General features: G+C 40.6%; 1 protein-coding gene across 1 annotated transcript in view; it reads right to left on the bottom strand.

Moving 5' to 3' along the window:
• LOC137625948 (sodium channel and clathrin linker 1-like) overlaps positions 1-20400 on the bottom strand; it is a 55795-nt gene that overhangs the window by 13325 nt on the left and 22070 nt on the right. Inside the window, exons 4-10 of the mRNA XM_068357002.1 lie at positions 20114-20180; positions 18413-18589; positions 18025-18144; positions 16968-17093; positions 9380-9571; positions 4781-5616; positions 3929-4099 (exon numbers count right to left, since the gene is read on the bottom strand). Coding sequence (XP_068213103.1) covers positions 3929-4099; positions 4781-5616; positions 9380-9571; positions 16968-17093; positions 18025-18144; positions 18413-18589; positions 20114-20180 — 1689 coding nt within the window. The remainder of the gene's footprint in view (positions 1-3928; positions 4100-4780; positions 5617-9379; positions 9572-16967; positions 17094-18024; positions 18145-18412; positions 18590-20113; positions 20181-20400) is intronic.

Here is a 20400-nt window from a genome sequence, read left to right as displayed (position 1 = left end):
CCAAAAATACCCTCTCTTCAGGGCTTCCCAAAACCCATTTTTATCATTCCAAGGGTGCCTGACTTCCGTCCAGCGCGTTCATGGAATGCCAAGACCGAGTGTTGTTTATTGATGCTCTTGCACTCATTAGTGAGTGCAATTCCCTTGAAGAAGCTCTTTTGGCAACTGTGAAAATGGGTTTGCCGCTTATTGAACAACATTTCAACAACCCTCAAGGATCAAGGACCTCACTCAAGTAGCCATGGTCACAACTTGCTATGTTCAATTGGACAGTGATTTCTCAGATCTCTGGGCCTGAGGGTGCGAGCCCATCTCTTCTTCCCATTTATTTTCCAGTTTCTGCATTGATGGCAGGTTTACCTGTGGAGAGAGACAAGACTAAGGGCACAGTCTTCAGAGCTCTTGCCTCTGCTGACATGGATTCCTTCTATAGCTAGCCTAGCCTTCTGGTGGTTTCTTGTACTGGCAAGTAGTCCAATATAGTAGCCTACTTTGCCACTATTCTAGACTTTCGCTAAGTACAGCAAGTTTATTCTGTTTGGTGAAAAGGCATGACCTTGGCACACCAGGCAGGGAATCAATGGCACATAAATCAGGGAATCAAGTGATCATGATGTTCGTGAGCGTCGACCTCGCGAACAAGCCCGTCGTTCTCGTGAGCGATAGCCTCACGAGCGCGAACCCTGCCCTTATGATCGTGAGCGTCGTCCTCGCAAGCGCGACTACCATCCTCGTGATCTAGATCATGGCGATCTAGAACGTGAGTGTCTGGACCTAGGTTTAGACCGTGTTCACGATCGTGAAGAACGCGATCGCGAGACTCTCCCTTGTGAAGAGGAACGCCTTCTAAGAGAGCGTCTTCTAGGCAAAGAACACTCTTGATCGTGATGACCTACGATCATTACGATCGTCGCTAGGGGAAGAAGTTCTAGAAGGACGAGGCGATGGCGATGCTTGTCCCTTAGCGCTGCTGGTGGAAGGCACGCTGATCCCCAGGAGATCGTCACCTGCAACCTGAGGGTTCCTGTAGGAAGTAACGGAGGGTTGAGGATTAAGGGACGACAAGGTCCCCAGATGGAGAGAGGGTTTGTTGTCAGCAGGGGGTTGTTGGAGAGGCAAACGCGAACGATCACCTCGTCCACACGTGAGGGGCCTGGGGAAGGCAACAGATGGACCTCTCACAGTTCCAGAGTGTGGGATGTCGACAGCTCCAGAGAAGGTTCCCTTGTTGTACCATGCTGAAAAAGGCGCTGCAGCTTCTCCTTTCAAGTGGGTCCCGAAATCCCTAAGGACAAGCACACCTGAAACAAATCTGAAAGGGAGAAAGGCTCGCCAGCACCTGGAGGATTAGTTGCTCCTCTTGAGGAAGCAACAACCCCTCAGTACCCTGTGGTTGCAAAGAAGATAGGTGATCTGCACTCCTGCTTGCTTGTCCATAGTGAGAGCGCGTGCAAGAAGGAGCTTTTGAGAGAGATTTGGGGGTACGAGAAGAAGAAGAATGTGTCCAGCTCGCCCCTGAGGGAGAACAATCACGCTCAGCCTTCTTCTTACTGGCCCGTCCAAACTCCCCATTGGGAGGCAGGGCAAACCCTGCTCGCAGCAATGCCCTCGGCACGTAGGACACTGAGAGCACAAGTCGGTCTCCAAGGACGGCATGAAGTTCCCGCACGTGGTACCCTCTCGCCCTGAACACGTTCGCATGATGAAGGCGATCACAGACGAAGAACATGTACACCTGTAAAGAGAAAGCAAAAGTCCAATGACAGTCAGGAGAGGGGATACGTCTGATCTCTACTGAGCTAAATGAGAAAGAGACGTCACCGCTGAAAGAATGTCCACATAATAAACGGAAGGTTTTTTAGTATGGGAACAAATATAAATTACTTTAGAAATCTGCTTTTTGTTCCTACACGAATACAAACCCTTAACCTTAATAAGAGACTTAATCCTTGGGTGGGAAGAAATTTGTAAAAGTTACTATCCAGTGAAATGTCCAAGCACCTTGGTCCTATACATTAGCAAAGGTGATGACTCCTGTCACCCTCCTAACAACCTGAGCATATGAAGATGCAGGTGTCTGGCTAGGTCACTAACAAGAATTGGTAGACAGTCAAGGAAAACCTATATCCGTGTGGAGGATATTGTGTCAAATTGTATGGTTATTATGAAAATGGGATGCATACACTTGGCAATGATAATTCTCCCACATAATCTCTCTTATAACAAAGTGATCATGAATTCCTACTGTTCCTACTTTTCTAGTCACCAGTTACAATTTCTTAGACCACTCCACGAAGATTCTCCTGAATTTACAGATGGACAATGATGGGCCTGCACTAGGCAAAATGGGATCCTCTCCACTACAGTGTTGAACAATAAATTCTTGGTTCTGATTATCCAAGAATACACGATTCATTCTCCAGGATATACTACAAAACATTGCTTCCCAGAAAATCTTTAAACTTCAAGACCTTTTTAAAAGATGATACTCATAGAGAACAGTATCCAAAGACAATACTGTTCTTTCTTGCTTGCTATAAGTAAAATGATAAATTTTTAAGTAATTTGTATTTTTCCTAATAATACAAACCTGGAGCTATTTATAGGGATTATACTTTTGGAAAGACTTGCCCTAAGACTTTTAGCAAGGTGTAACTACCCTACTACTAGTCAGCAGGGGGTAGGGGGCTACCCCACTCACACACACACTTGTGTTGTCTCGTCACTTTTCATTGCTGGCAGGACTTATTGGGGGACAGGCGATGGTGGGCCAATTTGTATAGTTAGCTTTAGGTTTGTATTGTTAGGAAAAATAAAAATTACTTCCAAATTTGTCCTTTTACTTATAGCAAGTAAGAAAGATGAAATCACTGGTAGCGAGCAACATCTACATTTGAACGGAGAAGGAGTCTTCACACAAGAACGACTCCCCTGCGGCGGAGGACTCAGAGAGGTGGGAGAGGCCACCAGCCTACTCGCAAGAGAAGGTTTCTCCACCCTCAAAAAAATGCCGCACTAAGTTGACACCAAAACAACAATGATAAAACCGTAATGATAAAAGAATGCTTATATATAAGTATATAAAAACATAAGTAAAAAATGGCAAAGGCAAGTTAAAAGAGTAGAGTGGAGAGAGACGAACGTCTACTCTCACTAAGCAAAAAGTGACAAGACAACACAGGTGTGTGTGTGCGTGTGAGCGGTGAGGCAGCTACCCCTCCTATCCTCTTCTCCCCGCTAAATAGCGGTAGGGTAGTTACACCTTGCTAAATGTCTTATGGCTAGTCTTCCAGCTTTGCCCAAATATAATCCCTATAAATAGCAAAATGGTTTGTATTTAGTCAGAACAATTTATTTTTATAAGTATTTTTTCAGACTGAGACAGACTTATGCTTATCAAGAATGAAAAGATTCTTTGCCAGTGAGGATTATCATGGTGAAATTACTGGAAAAGGATTGTATGTGAAAGTCACCAAAAATATTTCACTAAAACAAAAAGGGTCAAGCAAGGTAAAACTGCCACAACAGATTTTCTTGAGATAGCACCTGCAATAGTTATTTAGTTAAAAGTAACAATTTATATTAACAAGCATTTATCTCTGATGAAACCCTCAAAATGTAAATAAAACTTTAGATGTGCTAAAATTGACCAGATAAATTATTTTCCATATTTTTGAGGAACACGGGTAAAACTGGTGCATGAATGTGGAATTCTGTAAAATTCTTATTACAAGAAGTTTGAGCTCAAGCAAATACAATAAAATGTACTGCAATATTAAAGTTTAAAACCCAAATTTTAGCTTCTAAATCATTCTAATCCTTATCAATACACACATTAGTACAGTACTCCTGTACTTGCTTTATTATAAAAACAGCTGAAATAAATGGGGATAAATACACTTACCGTAATAAATATTAGATAACTCACCTATTACTGTATTGCGAAGACATATCCTTGGCAATAGCTAATTCTGCTTTGGTTTCATGGACAGACTGAATTGCATTTTTATATTTAAAGACGCTGTCTTGCAGTCGCTGATTAATCTCTGCTATTCTTTCCTCATAATCGTTTTTCTGGCATTCTACTTGAGACTGTAATCTAATAGTAAAAGAAACAGCCATCAGTTTAAAATTAATCCTTACACTTTTACAGTATTAAAAATCAAAATTTAACATCATTAACATTTCACTATTCATTATCAATTGAACTTTGAGTCTCTTGTTACTTATAGCTTGTCACAGTAACTTCACAGATTAATATAAAAGTATTTCTGTATAATCTTTTCAAATATATACACTAAACTACTTTTACTTTATTAAGTAGCCAATAGGCAAGTAAATATTAAATATTATTCCAATATATATATACATTAATGACAGCACAGAAATTACCCAAAAGTCAAATAATATAATCATCAATATGTAAAACCCCGAAAAAGCCATAGTACACTTAACTTTGCCTCCATTTTTATCTACAGTGTGTGTGTTATGTTTTTGATTCATACATAGTATCTTTAAATATACAATATAGGCTTCAATAAAAATTATTTATTTCAATATGTCTTATGTATTTCCAATTGTGGCTAGTTCATCAATACCTGGAATTCACAATGCTTTATAATTTACTAGAACAGCCTACTGTACATTGCTTGACATACAATTTTGTCCAAGGAGAATCGACCACTTTCTGTCAAATATTGGTTACTTAACAAGGGAACTACCAAGAGATATTTAGGAAATTGAGTTAAGAGGAATTAAAACAAAACTGAGAGAGACTTACTTTGAATAGCTACCCTGAAGAGCCTCTATATTTTCGTTTAACTGCTTGATAATACCTTTACTACTAGCATCTACTGCATCCAGTCGAATGGAGCTTGATGATGTCACTTCTTCAAGTTCTTCGCTTTTAACTCTTAGCTGTCTTTTTAAAAATTTGTCATTAGCCTCACTTTCTTCTTCTAGTCTTTTAAAATTTGTCACAGCAATCTGGTATTCCCTTTTCAATTCTTCATGAATGATTCGAAGGGATTCGCAGTCCCCTCTTGATAAAACTAGATGATTTTCTAATTCTTGAATTCTAGAAAGAAGTTCTTCTCTCTGCTCTTCATGATCCTTTATGTTAAGTCCATATGCTGCAAAGGAATTGTCTTTTTCATTTAACAGAGTAACAATCCTATTTTCTTGGGAACTTATACGCTGATGGAGGTTTAGAATCTCCTCACGATGCTCTTCCTTTTTCTTACTAAATTCTGTCTTCATCTGTTCTAACTCGTTCCCAATTTTTTCTTTATCTTTTGCATTTCTGTTACATTCTAACTGTTTTCCATTTAAAGCCATTTCAAGTCTTACAACTTCCTGAGATAACTTTTTGATATTTGAATTATAATCATCCTTGATTTTCAAAACTTCTGCTTGTGCCTTTCCTCCCATTTCTTCCATAAGTGATGAAACTGTGCTCTCTAAGCGAGATACTTCATCTAAGGCATGCTTTTCTCTTAAGAGTGCAGCATCCTTTTCAACAAGTGAATCCTCAGCAATTTGTACACTTTCTGCCACACGTTGCTTGGCATCCTCTAGCCTGTCATTTACAGTTCCAAGCACTTTGCTGAGGTAATCCTGTAATTAGAGAGTCTTATATACAATCATTCAAGCTGAAGGCAAATGAAGGAAACTATTTAAAATTTCATAACCCACATCAGAAGATAAAGTTTGAGGGCTAGTGCTCAGGTGACTATTTTAATAATTTAAATGACTTGCAAATTCGAAAGTACAAGATAGTTTTCAGTTAACATAAATAAAATATAAAGCTATTGTCTCTCATATAACAAAAATTACACCAAAGTTGTAAGCAAAATATTGTAGTCTTACACATACAAAAATTGCAGTCTATTAAGCTTTACATTATTTGATCGACCACATAAAGCTGTGAAGATTTCTATATCAATTATTCAATGATTTCTCCTGTTCCTGTTATGACAAAATTTTGTATTTAATTACAGAGCCATTAATAATTGCAATGAAAATAATTTTTCATTCATGATGCAAAAGCAGCTATTCTTAAAGGGCGCAACTTACGATTTTTACTTGGAATTTGGAAATTCAGATTATTGCATTTTTGAATGGAAGAATGTTTATATTTTATATTCTTAATAATTTTTTAAATGGAAAAAAATAATAGTTTCATTGAAAAAAAAAATAATAGTTTCATTGAAAAAAAAATCCTCTTTATATATTTAACTAAGCATGTCTGGTCCCTTACAAAACTTTTTCTGACCAGGGTACCTATTTATTTAATTTTTCTTCAAGATTTTCAGGGAAAGATATTTATGTTAGCATCACATATACAGTAGAGTAACAACCATTTTATAAGATTTCCTGAAAAAATAGATTACTCCATCCATATGCCAAGGCATTTCCCCCAATTTTGGGGGGTAGCCGACATGAAAAAATGAAACAAAAATAAAAAAAATAAAAGGGGACTTCTCCTCTCTGCGTTCCTCCCAGCCTGACAAGGGACTCAACCGAGTTCAGCTGGTACTGCTAGGGTGCCACAGCCCACCTTCCCCCGTTATCCACCACAGATGAAGCTTCATAACGCTGAATCCCCTACTGCTGCTACCTTCGCAGTCATCTAAGGCACTGGAGGAAGCAGCAGGGCCTACCGGAACTGCGTCACAATCACTCGCCATTCATTCCTATTTCTAGCACGCTCTCTTGCCTCTCTCACATCTATCCTCCTATTCCCCAGAGCTTTCTTCACTCCATCCATCCACCCAAACCTTGGCCTTCCTCTTGTACTTCTCCCATCAACTCTTGCATTCATCACCTTTAGCAGACAGTCATTTTCCATTCTCTCAAAATGGCCAAACCACCTCAACACATTCATATCCACTCTAGCTGCTAACTAATTTCTTACACCCGTTTTCACCCTCACCACTTCGTTCCTAACCCTATCTACTCGAGATACACCAGCCATACTCCTTAGACACTTCATCTCAAACATATTCTATTTCTGTCTCTCCGTCACTTTCATTCCCCACAACTCCGATCCATACATCACAGTTGGTACAATCACTTTCTCATATAGAACTCTCTTTACATTCATGCCCAACCCTGTATTTTTTACTACTCCCTTAGCTGCCCCTACACTTTGCAACCTTCATTCACTCTCTGACGTACATCTGCTTCCACTCCACCATTTGCTGCAACAACAGACCCCAAGTACTTAAAAACTGATCCACCTCCTCAAGTAACTCTCCATTCAACATGACATTCAACCTAGCACCACCTTCCCTTCTCATACATCTCATAACCTTACTCTTACCCACATTAACTCTCAACTTCCTTCTCTCACACACCCTTCCAAATTCTGTCACTAATCGGCCAAACTTCTCTTCCGTGTTTGCAACCAGTACAGTATCATCCGCAAACAACAACTGATTTACCTCCCATTCATGATTCTCGTATACCAGTTTTAATCCTCGTCCAAGCACTCGAGCATTCACCTCTCTCACCACTCCATCAACATACAAGTTGAACAACCACGGCGACATCACACATCCCTGTCTCAGCCCCACTCTCACCGGAAACCAATCGCTCACTTCATTTCCTATCCTAACACATGCTTTACTACCTTTGTAGAAACTTTTCACTGCTTGCAACAACCTTCCACCAACTCCATATAACCTCATCACATTCCACATTGCTTCCCTATCAACTCTATCATACGCTTTCTCCAGATCCATAAATGCAACATACACCTCCTTACCTTTTGCTAAATATTTCTTGCATAACTGTAAACATCTGATTCATACAACCCCTACCTCTTCTAAAACCACCAAGTTTCCTTATATTTTCTGGTATTCATAAATATAAGTTTGCTACAGGTCTCTAAGTTATGATCATCATATCTCTCTGTCTGAATGGTTGTTGCTGAAAGATGTATACAGTGTCAAGACAATAACTAAATCTACCAAAAGTGTAAAATTTGCCCAGAAAAATATGAAAATGAGAATACATTATACTAGCTACATCTTGCTCATATGTATGCATTAGTTACATGTAGCGTATATATTTCTGCAAGGGGCTCACCACTGCTTGGTATATAACCCTGAAATAGGATGATTATGTCCTTATGATCCCCAGTTGTGAGGAGAATTAACAATAAAAGTCCATACTTCTACATACTAGTCTTTTCAATCAACCTCTACAAAAATAAAACTTTGAAGCTCAATTTCTCAAAAGATGAATATTTTTGGAGAAAAATTACTTCTTTTTTAATAATGACCGATTGTTGTCATTCAAACATGAAAAGATAGGGAATTTTATAGCCTACAATCTATACATTCACTTAAAAAAAAAATGGAAAACTACATATGAAAAATAGTCACCTTTATAAGTGACTTGTATGTATTGATACAGTAATATACAGTATAAAGTATAAAAAATAAAAATTATAAGAAAATTTGCAATATACAAATTTTAGTGTATAAACTCTATCTCAAATAGTTTTTAAATGAAAAAAATCAGTCGAGAAAAAAAAATTTGTAGGAGTTTAAAGTAACCACACAATAACAGTTTTAATGGGGTTGAGAAAAATCTCTTCAACTTCCAATCCATTCAAAATTAATCTGTATATACCAGACAGCATTCTTCATAAAACATTCTAAATTTGTAACAATCTATGGAATAGGCAAAGACTATTACTGGTATAATCTAAATTATCATAACCATAACTCAAAGTTATCAGTCAAATGGCTTCATATTATAGATGCATATTAATACATGGTTACAAAGTTATCACACTACATTTATGTAAACTCTTAGAAATTCCACACTGTATTTCCAAACTTGCAGAAAATTTTTACACAGATTTCCCTATTTACAGCACTCTCACAATACCTATAATGTATTCGAAATACGTTTTAACAAAGTAAATTTTTTATTTTTACCAAATCTGAAAAATAATTTTTCTTAAGCAGGCTCTTTGAGTGTCCATAAATTCAGATCTAGATAAACTATACCTCTTGATTTTTTTACGAAAAAAACATTTTTTCTCTGGATGTTGGATTGTAGAAACATGCTAAATGTATTACTGAACTAGCAAAGTCATGTTAAGATTGATATTGATGAAAATTTAGCATATTAGTTATTAGATTACAACAATATGTTCACTTAGGCTTCAGTACTTTGTATATTCACTTTAGCTTTAGTAACAGAAAACTGGTTTGAGAAGAGCACAAGTACCCTCCAATGGCAATATACTGTACTGTAATGCATTTAAGAAAACTAATAGGAAGCTTCTTAGTGAATAAAAATAAAAAATTAAAATCATTGCCTTATTCTTGCGCAGAATGAAGTTAAAATATTTAAATCATACCTTATTTTTTTGCAAAGATTTCGTCTGAAGTAACAAGACACGTAAGTCTTCACTCTGGTCTGCAAACTGCTTTTTCAGGTTAAAATAAGACTCTCTCAATTCTTGGCTGGAGATCTCTTTTTCTTGGTCTTCAGCCTTTAGTAAACTAATTTCCTTCCTGAATTGCTCAAGTTCAAATGTGAAAACATCAACCTGATAAAAAATAAGAAAAAAAAAAGGTTATGAAACTCAACAAGATAAAAAAATATAGGAAAATCACTAGATTAGCTTTAAAACTTTTTCATGTCCATTCTCTCTCCTGATACAATGGCACTTAGGATAACTGATCTTGGATAATCAAGATTTTTAGACAGTACTAAGTTTGGATGAATCCTATATAGAACACTAGGCAACACAATTACAATACTCTAAGCTATTAGGAAGATGGTCTTTATTGAAGGAGATTGTAATATAGTGTACTTGATAACTAACACAGGAGAACCCTTCAAAATTAGGAAAAGATTTTGGTAATAACAACAACAACAACAACAACAATAATAATAATAATCCAATGAGGTTTCGGCATTTTTAGAACTACTATTCACTATCATAATATTTATTAAGATTAACTATTTATCAAGTGAAATCTCCTCACACAGATAAGCCAAACTCCCAAGTCAAAAGTAAAAGCAAATTAAGATAATTTACCATAGAAAGTGAAGAGTGAGAATAATCATGATGATCACAAAATTATGATACCCATGATGGTGGACAGATTACTGTATAATGCTGCACGTAAAGTCCAGCAATCTTGATCAGCAAACCTCTTTCTTAAGATAATGCTTAGCGAATACAGACACATTATGCCAACGAGCTGTACCTACAACTGTTTCCATAGAAAAATTCCTGTAAACATGAAGAGATGTAGCTCCACTTCTAATTTCATGAATTCTAAAATTCAAGTATGATGACCTGGAGGCAGCTTCTTGTGAGCTTCCATAACCAAACATTTTAGCATTAAAGGATTTTGCAATTTTGGACAGAGGACGATTGGAACTCTTAATCCCACTAAACAAAAATTGAGCCACTAGAGCCATCCTGCTATTCGTAGAGACCCTGAACTTTATTATCACCTGTTTAATCGAGGTGAACAGGTAAAAGTATACAGGTAGGGCCAGATTTGACCCATCCTATAACAGGGTATCTACCTTCCAAGCTAACGGGCATGGAACTGGTGAACAAAACATGGATACTTTTTGTTTAGAGATGTTGCAAACTTGACCACATTTGGTAGTCCTTACCAATTTCAAATCTCTAGACATACTGACAGATAGAGAGACCATTCATTCAGAAGGATCCGATTCTTTTTCTTTATTTACCTGATCTGGATAACCTCAGGGACAGAGAAGCCTCTCACCTGAACCGCCGCATCCAGTAAGGAAGGAATAGTGAAGGCCTCGAACCTGGGATCGTGGATCACTGGGTTCTGAGTCTTGGCCACAAACTCTGGCACAAAACTCAAGGAGATCTCCTTCCAACCCTCTGCGTGAGTGACATTACAAGAGAGGCCGTGAAACTCCCCAACTCTCTTCGCCGATGCTAAGGGTAGCAGAAAAACAGTCTTCAGGGTCAAGTGCCAGTCTGAGGCATGGCTCAAGGGTTCGTACGGAGCACGAGTAAGAGACCCAAGAACTAAAGTGGCATCCCACTGAGGAACTCGAAGTTCCCTCGGGGGACATGATTGTTCGAAGCTCTTAATGAGCATAGAAATCTCTAGGGCATTGGAGATATCTATGCCCTTCAGACAGAACACCATTGCAAGGGCAGACCTGTACCCTTTAATGGCAGAAACTGACAGGAGCTTATCTCTGCGAAGAAAGACTAGGAAGTCTGCAATCTGAGCCAGAGAGACTCCGACCAGAGAGATACCCCTTCCACTACACCAATCACAGAAGACCAACCACTTCCCCTGGTAGACTGAGGAGGAGGATCTTCTAAGGTACCCAGACATCTCTCTCGCAGCGAGTCGCGAAAAGCCTCGCTTTCTGAGGAGATGCTGGATAGTCTCCACGCGTGAAGTCTGAGCGACTGCACCACCTGGTGGTACCTGTTCGACAAGGGTTGCCGAAGGAGATTGGGCCAGTGGGGTAGCTCTCTCGGTGCCTCAACCAGGAGCAACAACAGATCAGGAAACCACTCCTTGTGTGGCCATAGTGGGGCAATGAGAGTCATCCCGAGTCCTGGGGTTACTAGGACCCGGGACAGGACTGCGCGAAGCAAGCAAAAGGGGGGAAACGCATAGCAATCCAGATCCCAAGGAAGTTGCAGTGCGTCCTCGAACGCAGCGTCGGGATCTGGTACTGGAGAGCAAAACACGGGAAGCTTGGCGTTGTGCCGTTTTGCGAATAGGTCGATGCATGGTTCTCCATAGAGGTCGAGTACTCGACTCGCGACCCAAGGGTGAAGAGACCATTCCGCCCCTACTACCTGGTTTCTGCAACTTAGGGCGTCTGCCAGAACATTTCTCTTGCCTGGAATGTACCTGGCTGACATGGTTAAGAGTTGACTCTCTGCCCACAGAAACACCTGCCTCGTCAACTGTTGCAAGGGACGTGAGAGCGTGCCCCCTTGCTTGTTGATGTACATGACCACGGATGTGTTGTCGCTCATCAGTACTACCGAGTGCTCTCTCAAACGGGCCTGGAAATGAAAGAGTGCTCTTGAGACTGCCATCATTTCCAGCACGTTGATGTGCAGGTGTTTCTCCTCTTCCGACCACACACCTGAAACGACTATGTCGTCCAGGTGTGCACCCCAACCTTCCATGGACACGTCTGTGAACAGATGGAACTGAGGTGGAGGAGGGTTTATGAGAAACCCTCTCATGAGGTTCTCCTTGTTTAGCCACCAAAGGAGATCCTCTCTTACCTCTCATTCCATGAGGAACGGACGAGAGGGAGGATCGGTGGCTGCCGACCACTGCTCCTTAAGACACCACTGAAGAGAGCGGAGATGGATCCGCCCGAAAGGAAAGAGCTTCTCCAGCGAGGAGAGGTGACCTAGAAGAGGTTGCCACTGGAGGGCTGGAAGTTGTTCCTGCGACAGGATTGATTGATTGATTTAAAGTTTTCAGGCAACAACGGCTGCGCAACCTCTCTGAGTCTGCTGATCCGTTCTTCCGAGGGAAGAATGCGAGCTGCTGCCGAGTCGATCAGCATTCCCAGATACTTCACCTTCTGCTTGGGAATGAGGCTCAACTTCTCGTAGTTCATCATGATCCCCAGATCGCGACAAACTTCCAGAAGTGAGTCTCGATCCTGAATCAACTGCTCCTGCGAGGGAGCGAGAATCAGCCAGTCGTCGAGGTACATCAGAAGGCGGATGCCCCTCGAGTGGGTCCAAGCTGCTACCGTCGTGAACACTTGCGTGAACACTTGGGGAACTGTGCACAGTCCAAAGCACAGGACTTTGAACTGGTACACCGTGCCCTGGTAGGTGAAACGGAGGTACTTTCGAGATGACCAATGAACTGATACTTGAAAGTACGCGTCCTTCAAGTCTATCGAAAGCATGAAATCGTACTGCCTGATGGCTGACAGCACAGGGGGAACTGTCAGCATCTTGAACGCAGTTTGATGAACAAACTTGTTCAATGGCGAAAGGTCGATGATTGGTCTTCAACCTCCTGTCGCCTTCTCAACAAGGAAGAGACGACAGTAGAACCCTGGTGACTGATCGTGTACGACTTCTAGCGCATCCTTCTCCAACTTTTCCTGGACCTCCACCTCCAAGGCCAGAGCCTTCAGCGATGTTGGAGCGTCCGTGTGGAACGCTATTGGAGTAGAGGAATTCTGTTTGGGGGCAGAACCCTTCTGAACAGGAGCAGGTCTTGGCTGCACAGGAGCAGCAGGAGCACGACCAGCGGTACCCTTGCTAGTTCCCGTGGGCTTGGCCTGACTCGGCCTGGCTGCGGACGGTTTCGCGGGACCAGTTCCCTTGAAACTCGCAGCCTGCGCCTGGTGTATAATAGAGTCCTTCAAGTCAAAGCGCCATTTATCCCGCGGGGCCCGAACTACCTCTGGTGGAAAGAGAGAAGTTGCAGCTCTAATAGGAGTGTTCCTGAGTGCCAGGGCCTCTCCTGAACCAATCTGTCTCGCCAAACAAGCGGCTACTGCCTCGCGTTTTTTGAGGATCAGATTAGCATACTGGGTAGCAAGCTGGTCCAAGAGAAAAGCAACAGCTTTCCACCAGACAAAGCCAGGTTCCTGTACTGCTCCATATGTTCGGGGGTAGCGAGCTTGGTGTCCTGCGCGAACACTGTGGCCGTACCACACCAGTGGTTGAGCCACGAAGCAGCATTGAGAGCAGCTACAGAGATGGACTCCATAGTTGAAATCTCAGAGGCCGAGAAGGAAACACTCTGGGATTTCAAGCTTTCAACCGAGGAACCCCCAGCAAGCGCTCCGACCGCGGGGTCAAGAGGGAGAGGACAAGGCACAGAAGGCTCTGTGACATAGTACCTCTTCTGTCGCTAGAGTGGTTGAGGGAGAAGCTTGTTCGAACCTGGGCTCCTAAGTGAGTCACCAGGTCCTTCGATCTGGTCACTCACTTGGTCAATGCTCAAGCAGCGTATCTCGACCAGGGTAGTGTGATAGGCCGTTAACTGCCTTCGGGAGCTCCCCATAGGATCTCCAATGCTGTACACTTATCCTCAGACACTACTGCAGGAAGAGCCCTGAGGCCATTAATCTCATGCATGAGGTTAATAACCTCTAGGAACGGCGACTCCACCTCGGGATCTTCCGTCTTCACGGTTGGTGAAGGCCGGGGAAGTGGCTGATCCCTCAGTCCCGCTACATCTGTAGGTGTAGGGGAAGCGACATGCTGCACGGGTGATGACATCCCCCATGAATACCTTCGCTCTGGCCCTAAGACCAAACCAGGCGTGTATTCAGGAGGACCCTGGCAGGGTTCATCCCCGACGGAATGCATTGAGGTTCCCACTGCGACCGAGTGCGTGACTGGTCGCTGCGAGCCCCACAAAGCTCCCAAAGGAGCTCGAGCGCGAGCGAGGTCGCTGGGAACTGCAGCACTCACACCAGGAGGTGTAGACAGGTTAGTCGTGCGAGTGGTGCGCGCGGCCTCACCTGTTACATGGCCCGAAAGCATGGGGGTTGGCTGCATATCGCGCGGCTGGTATGCGCAAGAGTTAGCCTGGTCGTGCATGACCTGCCCCCATGCCGCGGGCTGGGCTGCGAGGTGGCTCCATGCCGGGCCAGAGTCGCTCGGGTCGAGTGCGTCACTGTCTGGCCCTGCTCCCTGCTCATGCAACACACGAGTCGCGGAGTCTGTCCGCGTGGCTACCCCCGTGGAGGTAGTCGTGCGTACCACGGATTCTTCACGAGAGACCACAGCTGAGGTTTCTCGTGCCGAAGCCAGGACTCTCATTTCCCCGCTCAAGAGCGATTCAATTTGAGTCTCAGCAGTAGCTCGGGGGCCCGAGAACCCCGTCACCATGTTCTGGGAGACGATACCTACGCCCTCGAGCGAGGTTGTCGTGCATGGAGGGCTTGTGCGAGATTCGCCGTGAACAATCCCACTATCGCAGGGAATACGGTAATCTCGCACGTCGCCCTCATCCTCCAGAGAAGAGGTGTCTCGGGGCGCCTTGTCACTTCGACTGCAACTGGCCTTCCTGGCCTTCTTCACTTTCCTCTTCTTCCCCTTCCTCTTTCTCCTTGGTGAAGAAGAGTCAGAGTCAGAAGATGAAGACGAAAAGGAGGAGAGAGAGGAGGAAGAACTAGAAGAGGTATACCGACCACGCTTCCTCTTCTTGTGCCCCCGTAGGAAGAGCCGTGGTCGGTGAACTTGGTGAACCTGAAAAACATATTGTTTCCGTAGGAGTTTTGGCAGATTTTAATTTTAACTGACCTGCGGGCGAAGCTGTAAAGGTTTTGCCAGCAGTGGTTAAAGCAATCTCTGTATTTAATACCTTACTCTCCCTTGATTTAACAGGGAGTCCAGCAGTTATTTTACCTTTGTAAAAAGTTTGCATTTTGCCAGGAACAATTGTTTTAACAGGAACATGGTCTGCAACAACAGGGGCATCAAGGAACATGGGAGTTGATAAAGTTGCAAAATCAGATACATTCAAGTTTTCATCATCAATCGGGTCATTCAAATGTTGTTCAATCTTGTCCGCCAGAGTTAAACGGCATTTTAACAAATCCAAGTCAAGCTTACCTGATAATCCATGAGACGCCCAAAGTCTTACCAGGTAACGAGTCGTCATCCGTATCACAGTCCAACAATCTGTCGGGTGTCCCTCGAGATCGGCGAAGTAGCGGGAGCGCTAAGGTCACCCACTTCCTCGGTGAAACCCAAAAAACCCCCGACAGGCTGTGAATCCGAGCTTCCCAAAATCATACTCGCACACTCCTCCGACTCAGAGAGGGCGTGAGCAGACTTGACTGTGGTAGTTTCTTGAAACGACACACTTTGCACCGGCTCCCCACTCTTCTTCTTCGAAAGAGGTGAGCTCTCTGGAGCAGAAAAAGCTTTAAGGTTTCGGCGATATTTGCGTCGATTCTCAAAAGCTTGCCACCGCAAGGGCAGCCAGGATTCACACTCACGGCAAGGAGAACCTTAAGAGTAAGGTTTTCCCCTGCATGTTGTGCAGAGCATGTGCGGGTCTACAGGTGATGAAAGCCACCTACCACAGCGCCCGCCACGGCCTACACAACATTGCATCTTACGAGTAATTTTCTCGTCCATTACTATCACACAACTAAAAGTACACAAGTACAAGAGAAAAAAAAAGGCTGCAGCGTAGAGAGCGGAGTAGACAACCATCCACGTTGAGCCGAAGCGAGTGAATGGGGAAAGCAGGCTGGCGGTGGGGGTATACCGCTGGCAAACCAATCAGCACAACTGCCTGGTTTTCTTTCTCTTCGGCTGTTTCAGCTGAGCTGAAGTAAATTCCTATATTAAATGATTACGAGGTTTGTATATCGCGTCGGAACAATTAAGTAATTACTCAAAACTGTCACTATCTATGAATTTTATATTTTATGGACAGTTTTGAGTAATTACTCCATTTTCTATTTAGTATATATCTTAAATATGTATCAAATGTAAGCTGGCATCACAAACTTCTGTCTGGTTGACTATGTTGGCGATGTCAGGTCATTTAAGTGAGGTAATCAAGCCAGTTTTTTTATAATTCTATAGTTTTTTATAATTTTGACTTGTTTCCCATGTGGCGAACTCTTTTAAATTATAAAAAAGTAATAGAGGACAACAATAGCTTCACATAATTTGGCAGTATATGGAGAGCGTGGTCTTGTAAACAAATACCTTTGTAAAGGTGCTTTGGTTCAAATTTATAATATACAGTACTTTACAATATAATTGTAAAATGAATCTTTCCTACAATCCAGAATTAGAGAACACAAAACAAGACTTCAATTCACAAAGAGTAACCAATTAAGTTGTTTCACTAGGGACTTATCACATATATCAGATGTTGTGTACTGAATTATTCTATTTAATCTAATAACAATTATAACAGTATTCATGCTATGAAGAGTTTGCTATTTAAGAGCCATACCTTCTTTTTAAGATCGATATTCTGTTTAAATGCTTCTAACTTTTCATCCTCCAACCTGATCATTCCTGCTCTCAAGCGCTGCGTTTCCTCTTCCAATGCCCTTACAACATTTTCATATTCTTGGAGCTATTGAAAATGCAAGGGGAAAAAACAAAACTTAATTATTACCAATATACTTAAAATACTAGCGAGAACTATTAATTGTCTCAAAATCTATTTATGCAGATTCTAAAAATTCACTTATGTATGCCCTTACATATACTTAAAACAAAAGGTCACCGCATAAGTGACAAAGTGTCACTCTTATTCTAGCACACATAGTAGTTATGATGTTCTACATCCAGCCATACACCTACAAAAGATTTTAGTTTAAACAAAATAAGTTAAGCTTTAGGAAGAAACTACATCCATGAACATTCATATTACTTTATAATAAAAGAAAAATAATTCTATGGGGTGCATATTGAAACAAATATTCACCACATATAAATAGGAAACTATACCACAAACTATGGAGGAAAGGAGGAAAATTACTCAAGAAGGGCTGTAGACAAGTTTCATAAAAAAAATGCTGGGGAGGGGAGAGTTCATACACTTATAACTGTACTGTAAAAGAAAGCTATGATTCTTTGGGTGCCATTAATTAGCAGCCTTAAAAGACTTAGATGGGCTTAGATCACTCTTTGCCTATTGTTCAAAACCAAGATTCTTATCAAGACACAATCACCAAGCCAACCACATCCCCACAGAATTAAATTGTTCTGTAAATAATCATGGAGCAATGAAAATGCAATTTAGTGATACATACAGTCAGAAACCTTAACATACTAGAACTTCATTGAAACCATCTACCAGAAGGAGGCCAAATGACAATTACCTGCTATTCTAATAAAGAAATAAAGAACAACACAGACTGAAGGTGACAGCAAATAAAGAATTTTTATCTTCTTTACAAGGATTGGAATATACAATAAAAGCCACATTCAGGTTAATGCACAATTGCATGGCTTTTCTACCAAGACGAGAAGAGAAGAAACTAGGAAAGAAACAAACATACCTGATGTACAGGCAGTTGAAAAGTTTCTCCAGAAGCAACTGGTTTTGATATAACTTCTTGACGAAGTCGCTGAACTTCTAGTGCCTGTCGCTTATTCTCTGCCTGACACAGTTCTTTCTCCTGAAATACAGTATAAGAAAAGTACAAACTATTACATATTGCTACCATATTCCTCCATTTCCAATCCTTTGCACATAATAAAAGTAAAATTTTATGATATACAATATAGAATGAATAACAAAGGAATTGGGTCTTTACATTTTCAGATACAGCACATTTTAGTTTCTCAACACACAAATTTAAAATATGCACCATAGTATAAAAAAAAATTAATTTATCTTAAAAGATAATGGAAAGTAGTACCAGTAACTAAGCAGTGATAGCTAACCTTTAGTGCACTTTCTAACTCCTGCTTCAGAGCTAAGTTTTCATCCGATGTGTCTTGAAATTCTGCAGAATGTATCTGTTGGATTAAAGCTTCAATTTTACTCTGATGCTGCTTGCCCGTTGATAGTAATTTACCTTGCAAATGCGATAACTCTTCACGAAGGCTTTCGATGGTTGACTGAAAACAAGATAAATTATTAACAATGTCTCATTATTATAAAAAGTCTTTACCAAGCCATAAAATATACATCTTACACAAACAATAAATTATTAAGTGGGCAATTGTATGTACTGCAGACTGCCATAATCAAACTTGTTGCTTCAGAAATAGCAAAAGTCCAACCATTTGTTGGACATCATGACCTTGCAAAAGTTATCAAAGTTCAATGCAGTGATCATAAATCTTATAATTTCCTGTAGCATCTTGAAGAAAAAGGTACAGTACTCTATTGCAAATTTAGGCATGACTACGTACATTAGGCATACTTTTTCAGCTCCCCCCTAAAGCTATAAATTCATCATTTCTTTTTTGGGTGGTTAAATTTCTGTGTGGTCTCCTAGGCCTTTCCGGTGAAAGGCTAGAACAGGGAATCCAACATTCCTTCGTCAAAACTCCTCTATTTGAGCAAAGCAGCTCTTATATGCTTTTCCAAAGTACAAAATGGTCTAACTATTCCTGGTGCTGTTATTAACAAGGTCTTCGGAACAATCCAAGGCCATAGGTCCATTACAAGAAAGATCAATAATGAAATATGAAAATGTGGCTGCTGGTAAATAAGATTTGAATATGTAAGATATAATAATTTCAATGAGAAAACAGATTCCAAAACTGTTAAAATCCACAAAGGATGCACTATCTTATTGACCTAAGGCAGTGAGAATTACAACTTGAGCTAAAACTCAAAATATTTTGGTCCACTTTTATGCTATCTTCTTGTAATATACTGTATAATTCCTGGCAAAAATACTACAATATACAGTAATGTACTTTAAATAATCTTTATAGCATGTAATTAACCAATCTAGACATGCTGTATTTTGAACTCATAAAATAAATAAAATTTCATTTTCCATTAACAAAAGAATCATGAATAAAATTATACCAAAATTTCAGATAATTTTAACCAGGATATAACGCATCAGTTTACACCTTAAAAATAGTAAATATAGACTACTGCACTACCTTACCTCTATTTTCAACTGGCGTATGAAATTTGTTGCGAGCAAATCTTAAAATGTAAACTGCATCATTAAAATTAATTACTGTCATTTTAAATCAATGATATAATTCAGTGAAAAAGACTATCAATACAATACAATTATCAAACCGGGAAGTCCAGCCACAGGAAAAAGATTAACAAAGTAAACTACAGTACTGTACTGTACTTAGGACATCTTTACATCAAATAAACTTCAAATATCTTATCATGATTAACAATTTCACATTAGGTTTTCCCTGAAGGGGGTTGATCACCTCTAATCTATACATTTTCTGTATTGTACACATTCTGCCTGAATTCTAAACTGACCCACGTTCTACTTTTATGCGTCTTCCAACTGGTCTTGGTCCAAATACTATACTTACATATCTATTACCATTCAGTCTAGTACTTGCTTCTTTCCTTTTCTTATCACATGTTTAAACATTTCCATCTATTAGCACTATTATGAAATTAAACCTTCCGTAAAATCAATAACTCACCTGTTGCCTTTTCAAAAGTGTGGCCTGTTTATGCACAGTTTCTTCATATTCCTGGAGTAGATTCTCCCTGAAAGAAAATACAGTAGTAATTACTTTACAATGCTAGACATTAAAATAAAAACAAGGTACTGTACTGTTTGTGAGTTGCTGCAAGTGACAAATACATATTTGAGCCAAAAATTTTTGCAAGGAGTAATCCTGGGCACACAAAAATCAGGTTAATGAAAATATTAATGTCCCGTAAAACCTATTTTAAATATTTTTTCCTAAAGGTTTGGCTTGTACTT

Source organism: Palaemon carinicauda, chromosome 33 (assembly GCF_036898095.1).
Source record: "Palaemon carinicauda isolate YSFRI2023 chromosome 33, ASM3689809v2, whole genome shotgun sequence".
In the NCBI taxonomy this organism is placed as follows: Eukaryota; Metazoa; Arthropoda; class Malacostraca; order Decapoda; family Palaemonidae; genus Palaemon; species Palaemon carinicauda.
The sequence above is the reverse complement of the archived record's forward strand: the minus strand, read 5'-3'. Positions and strand labels throughout refer to the sequence as shown.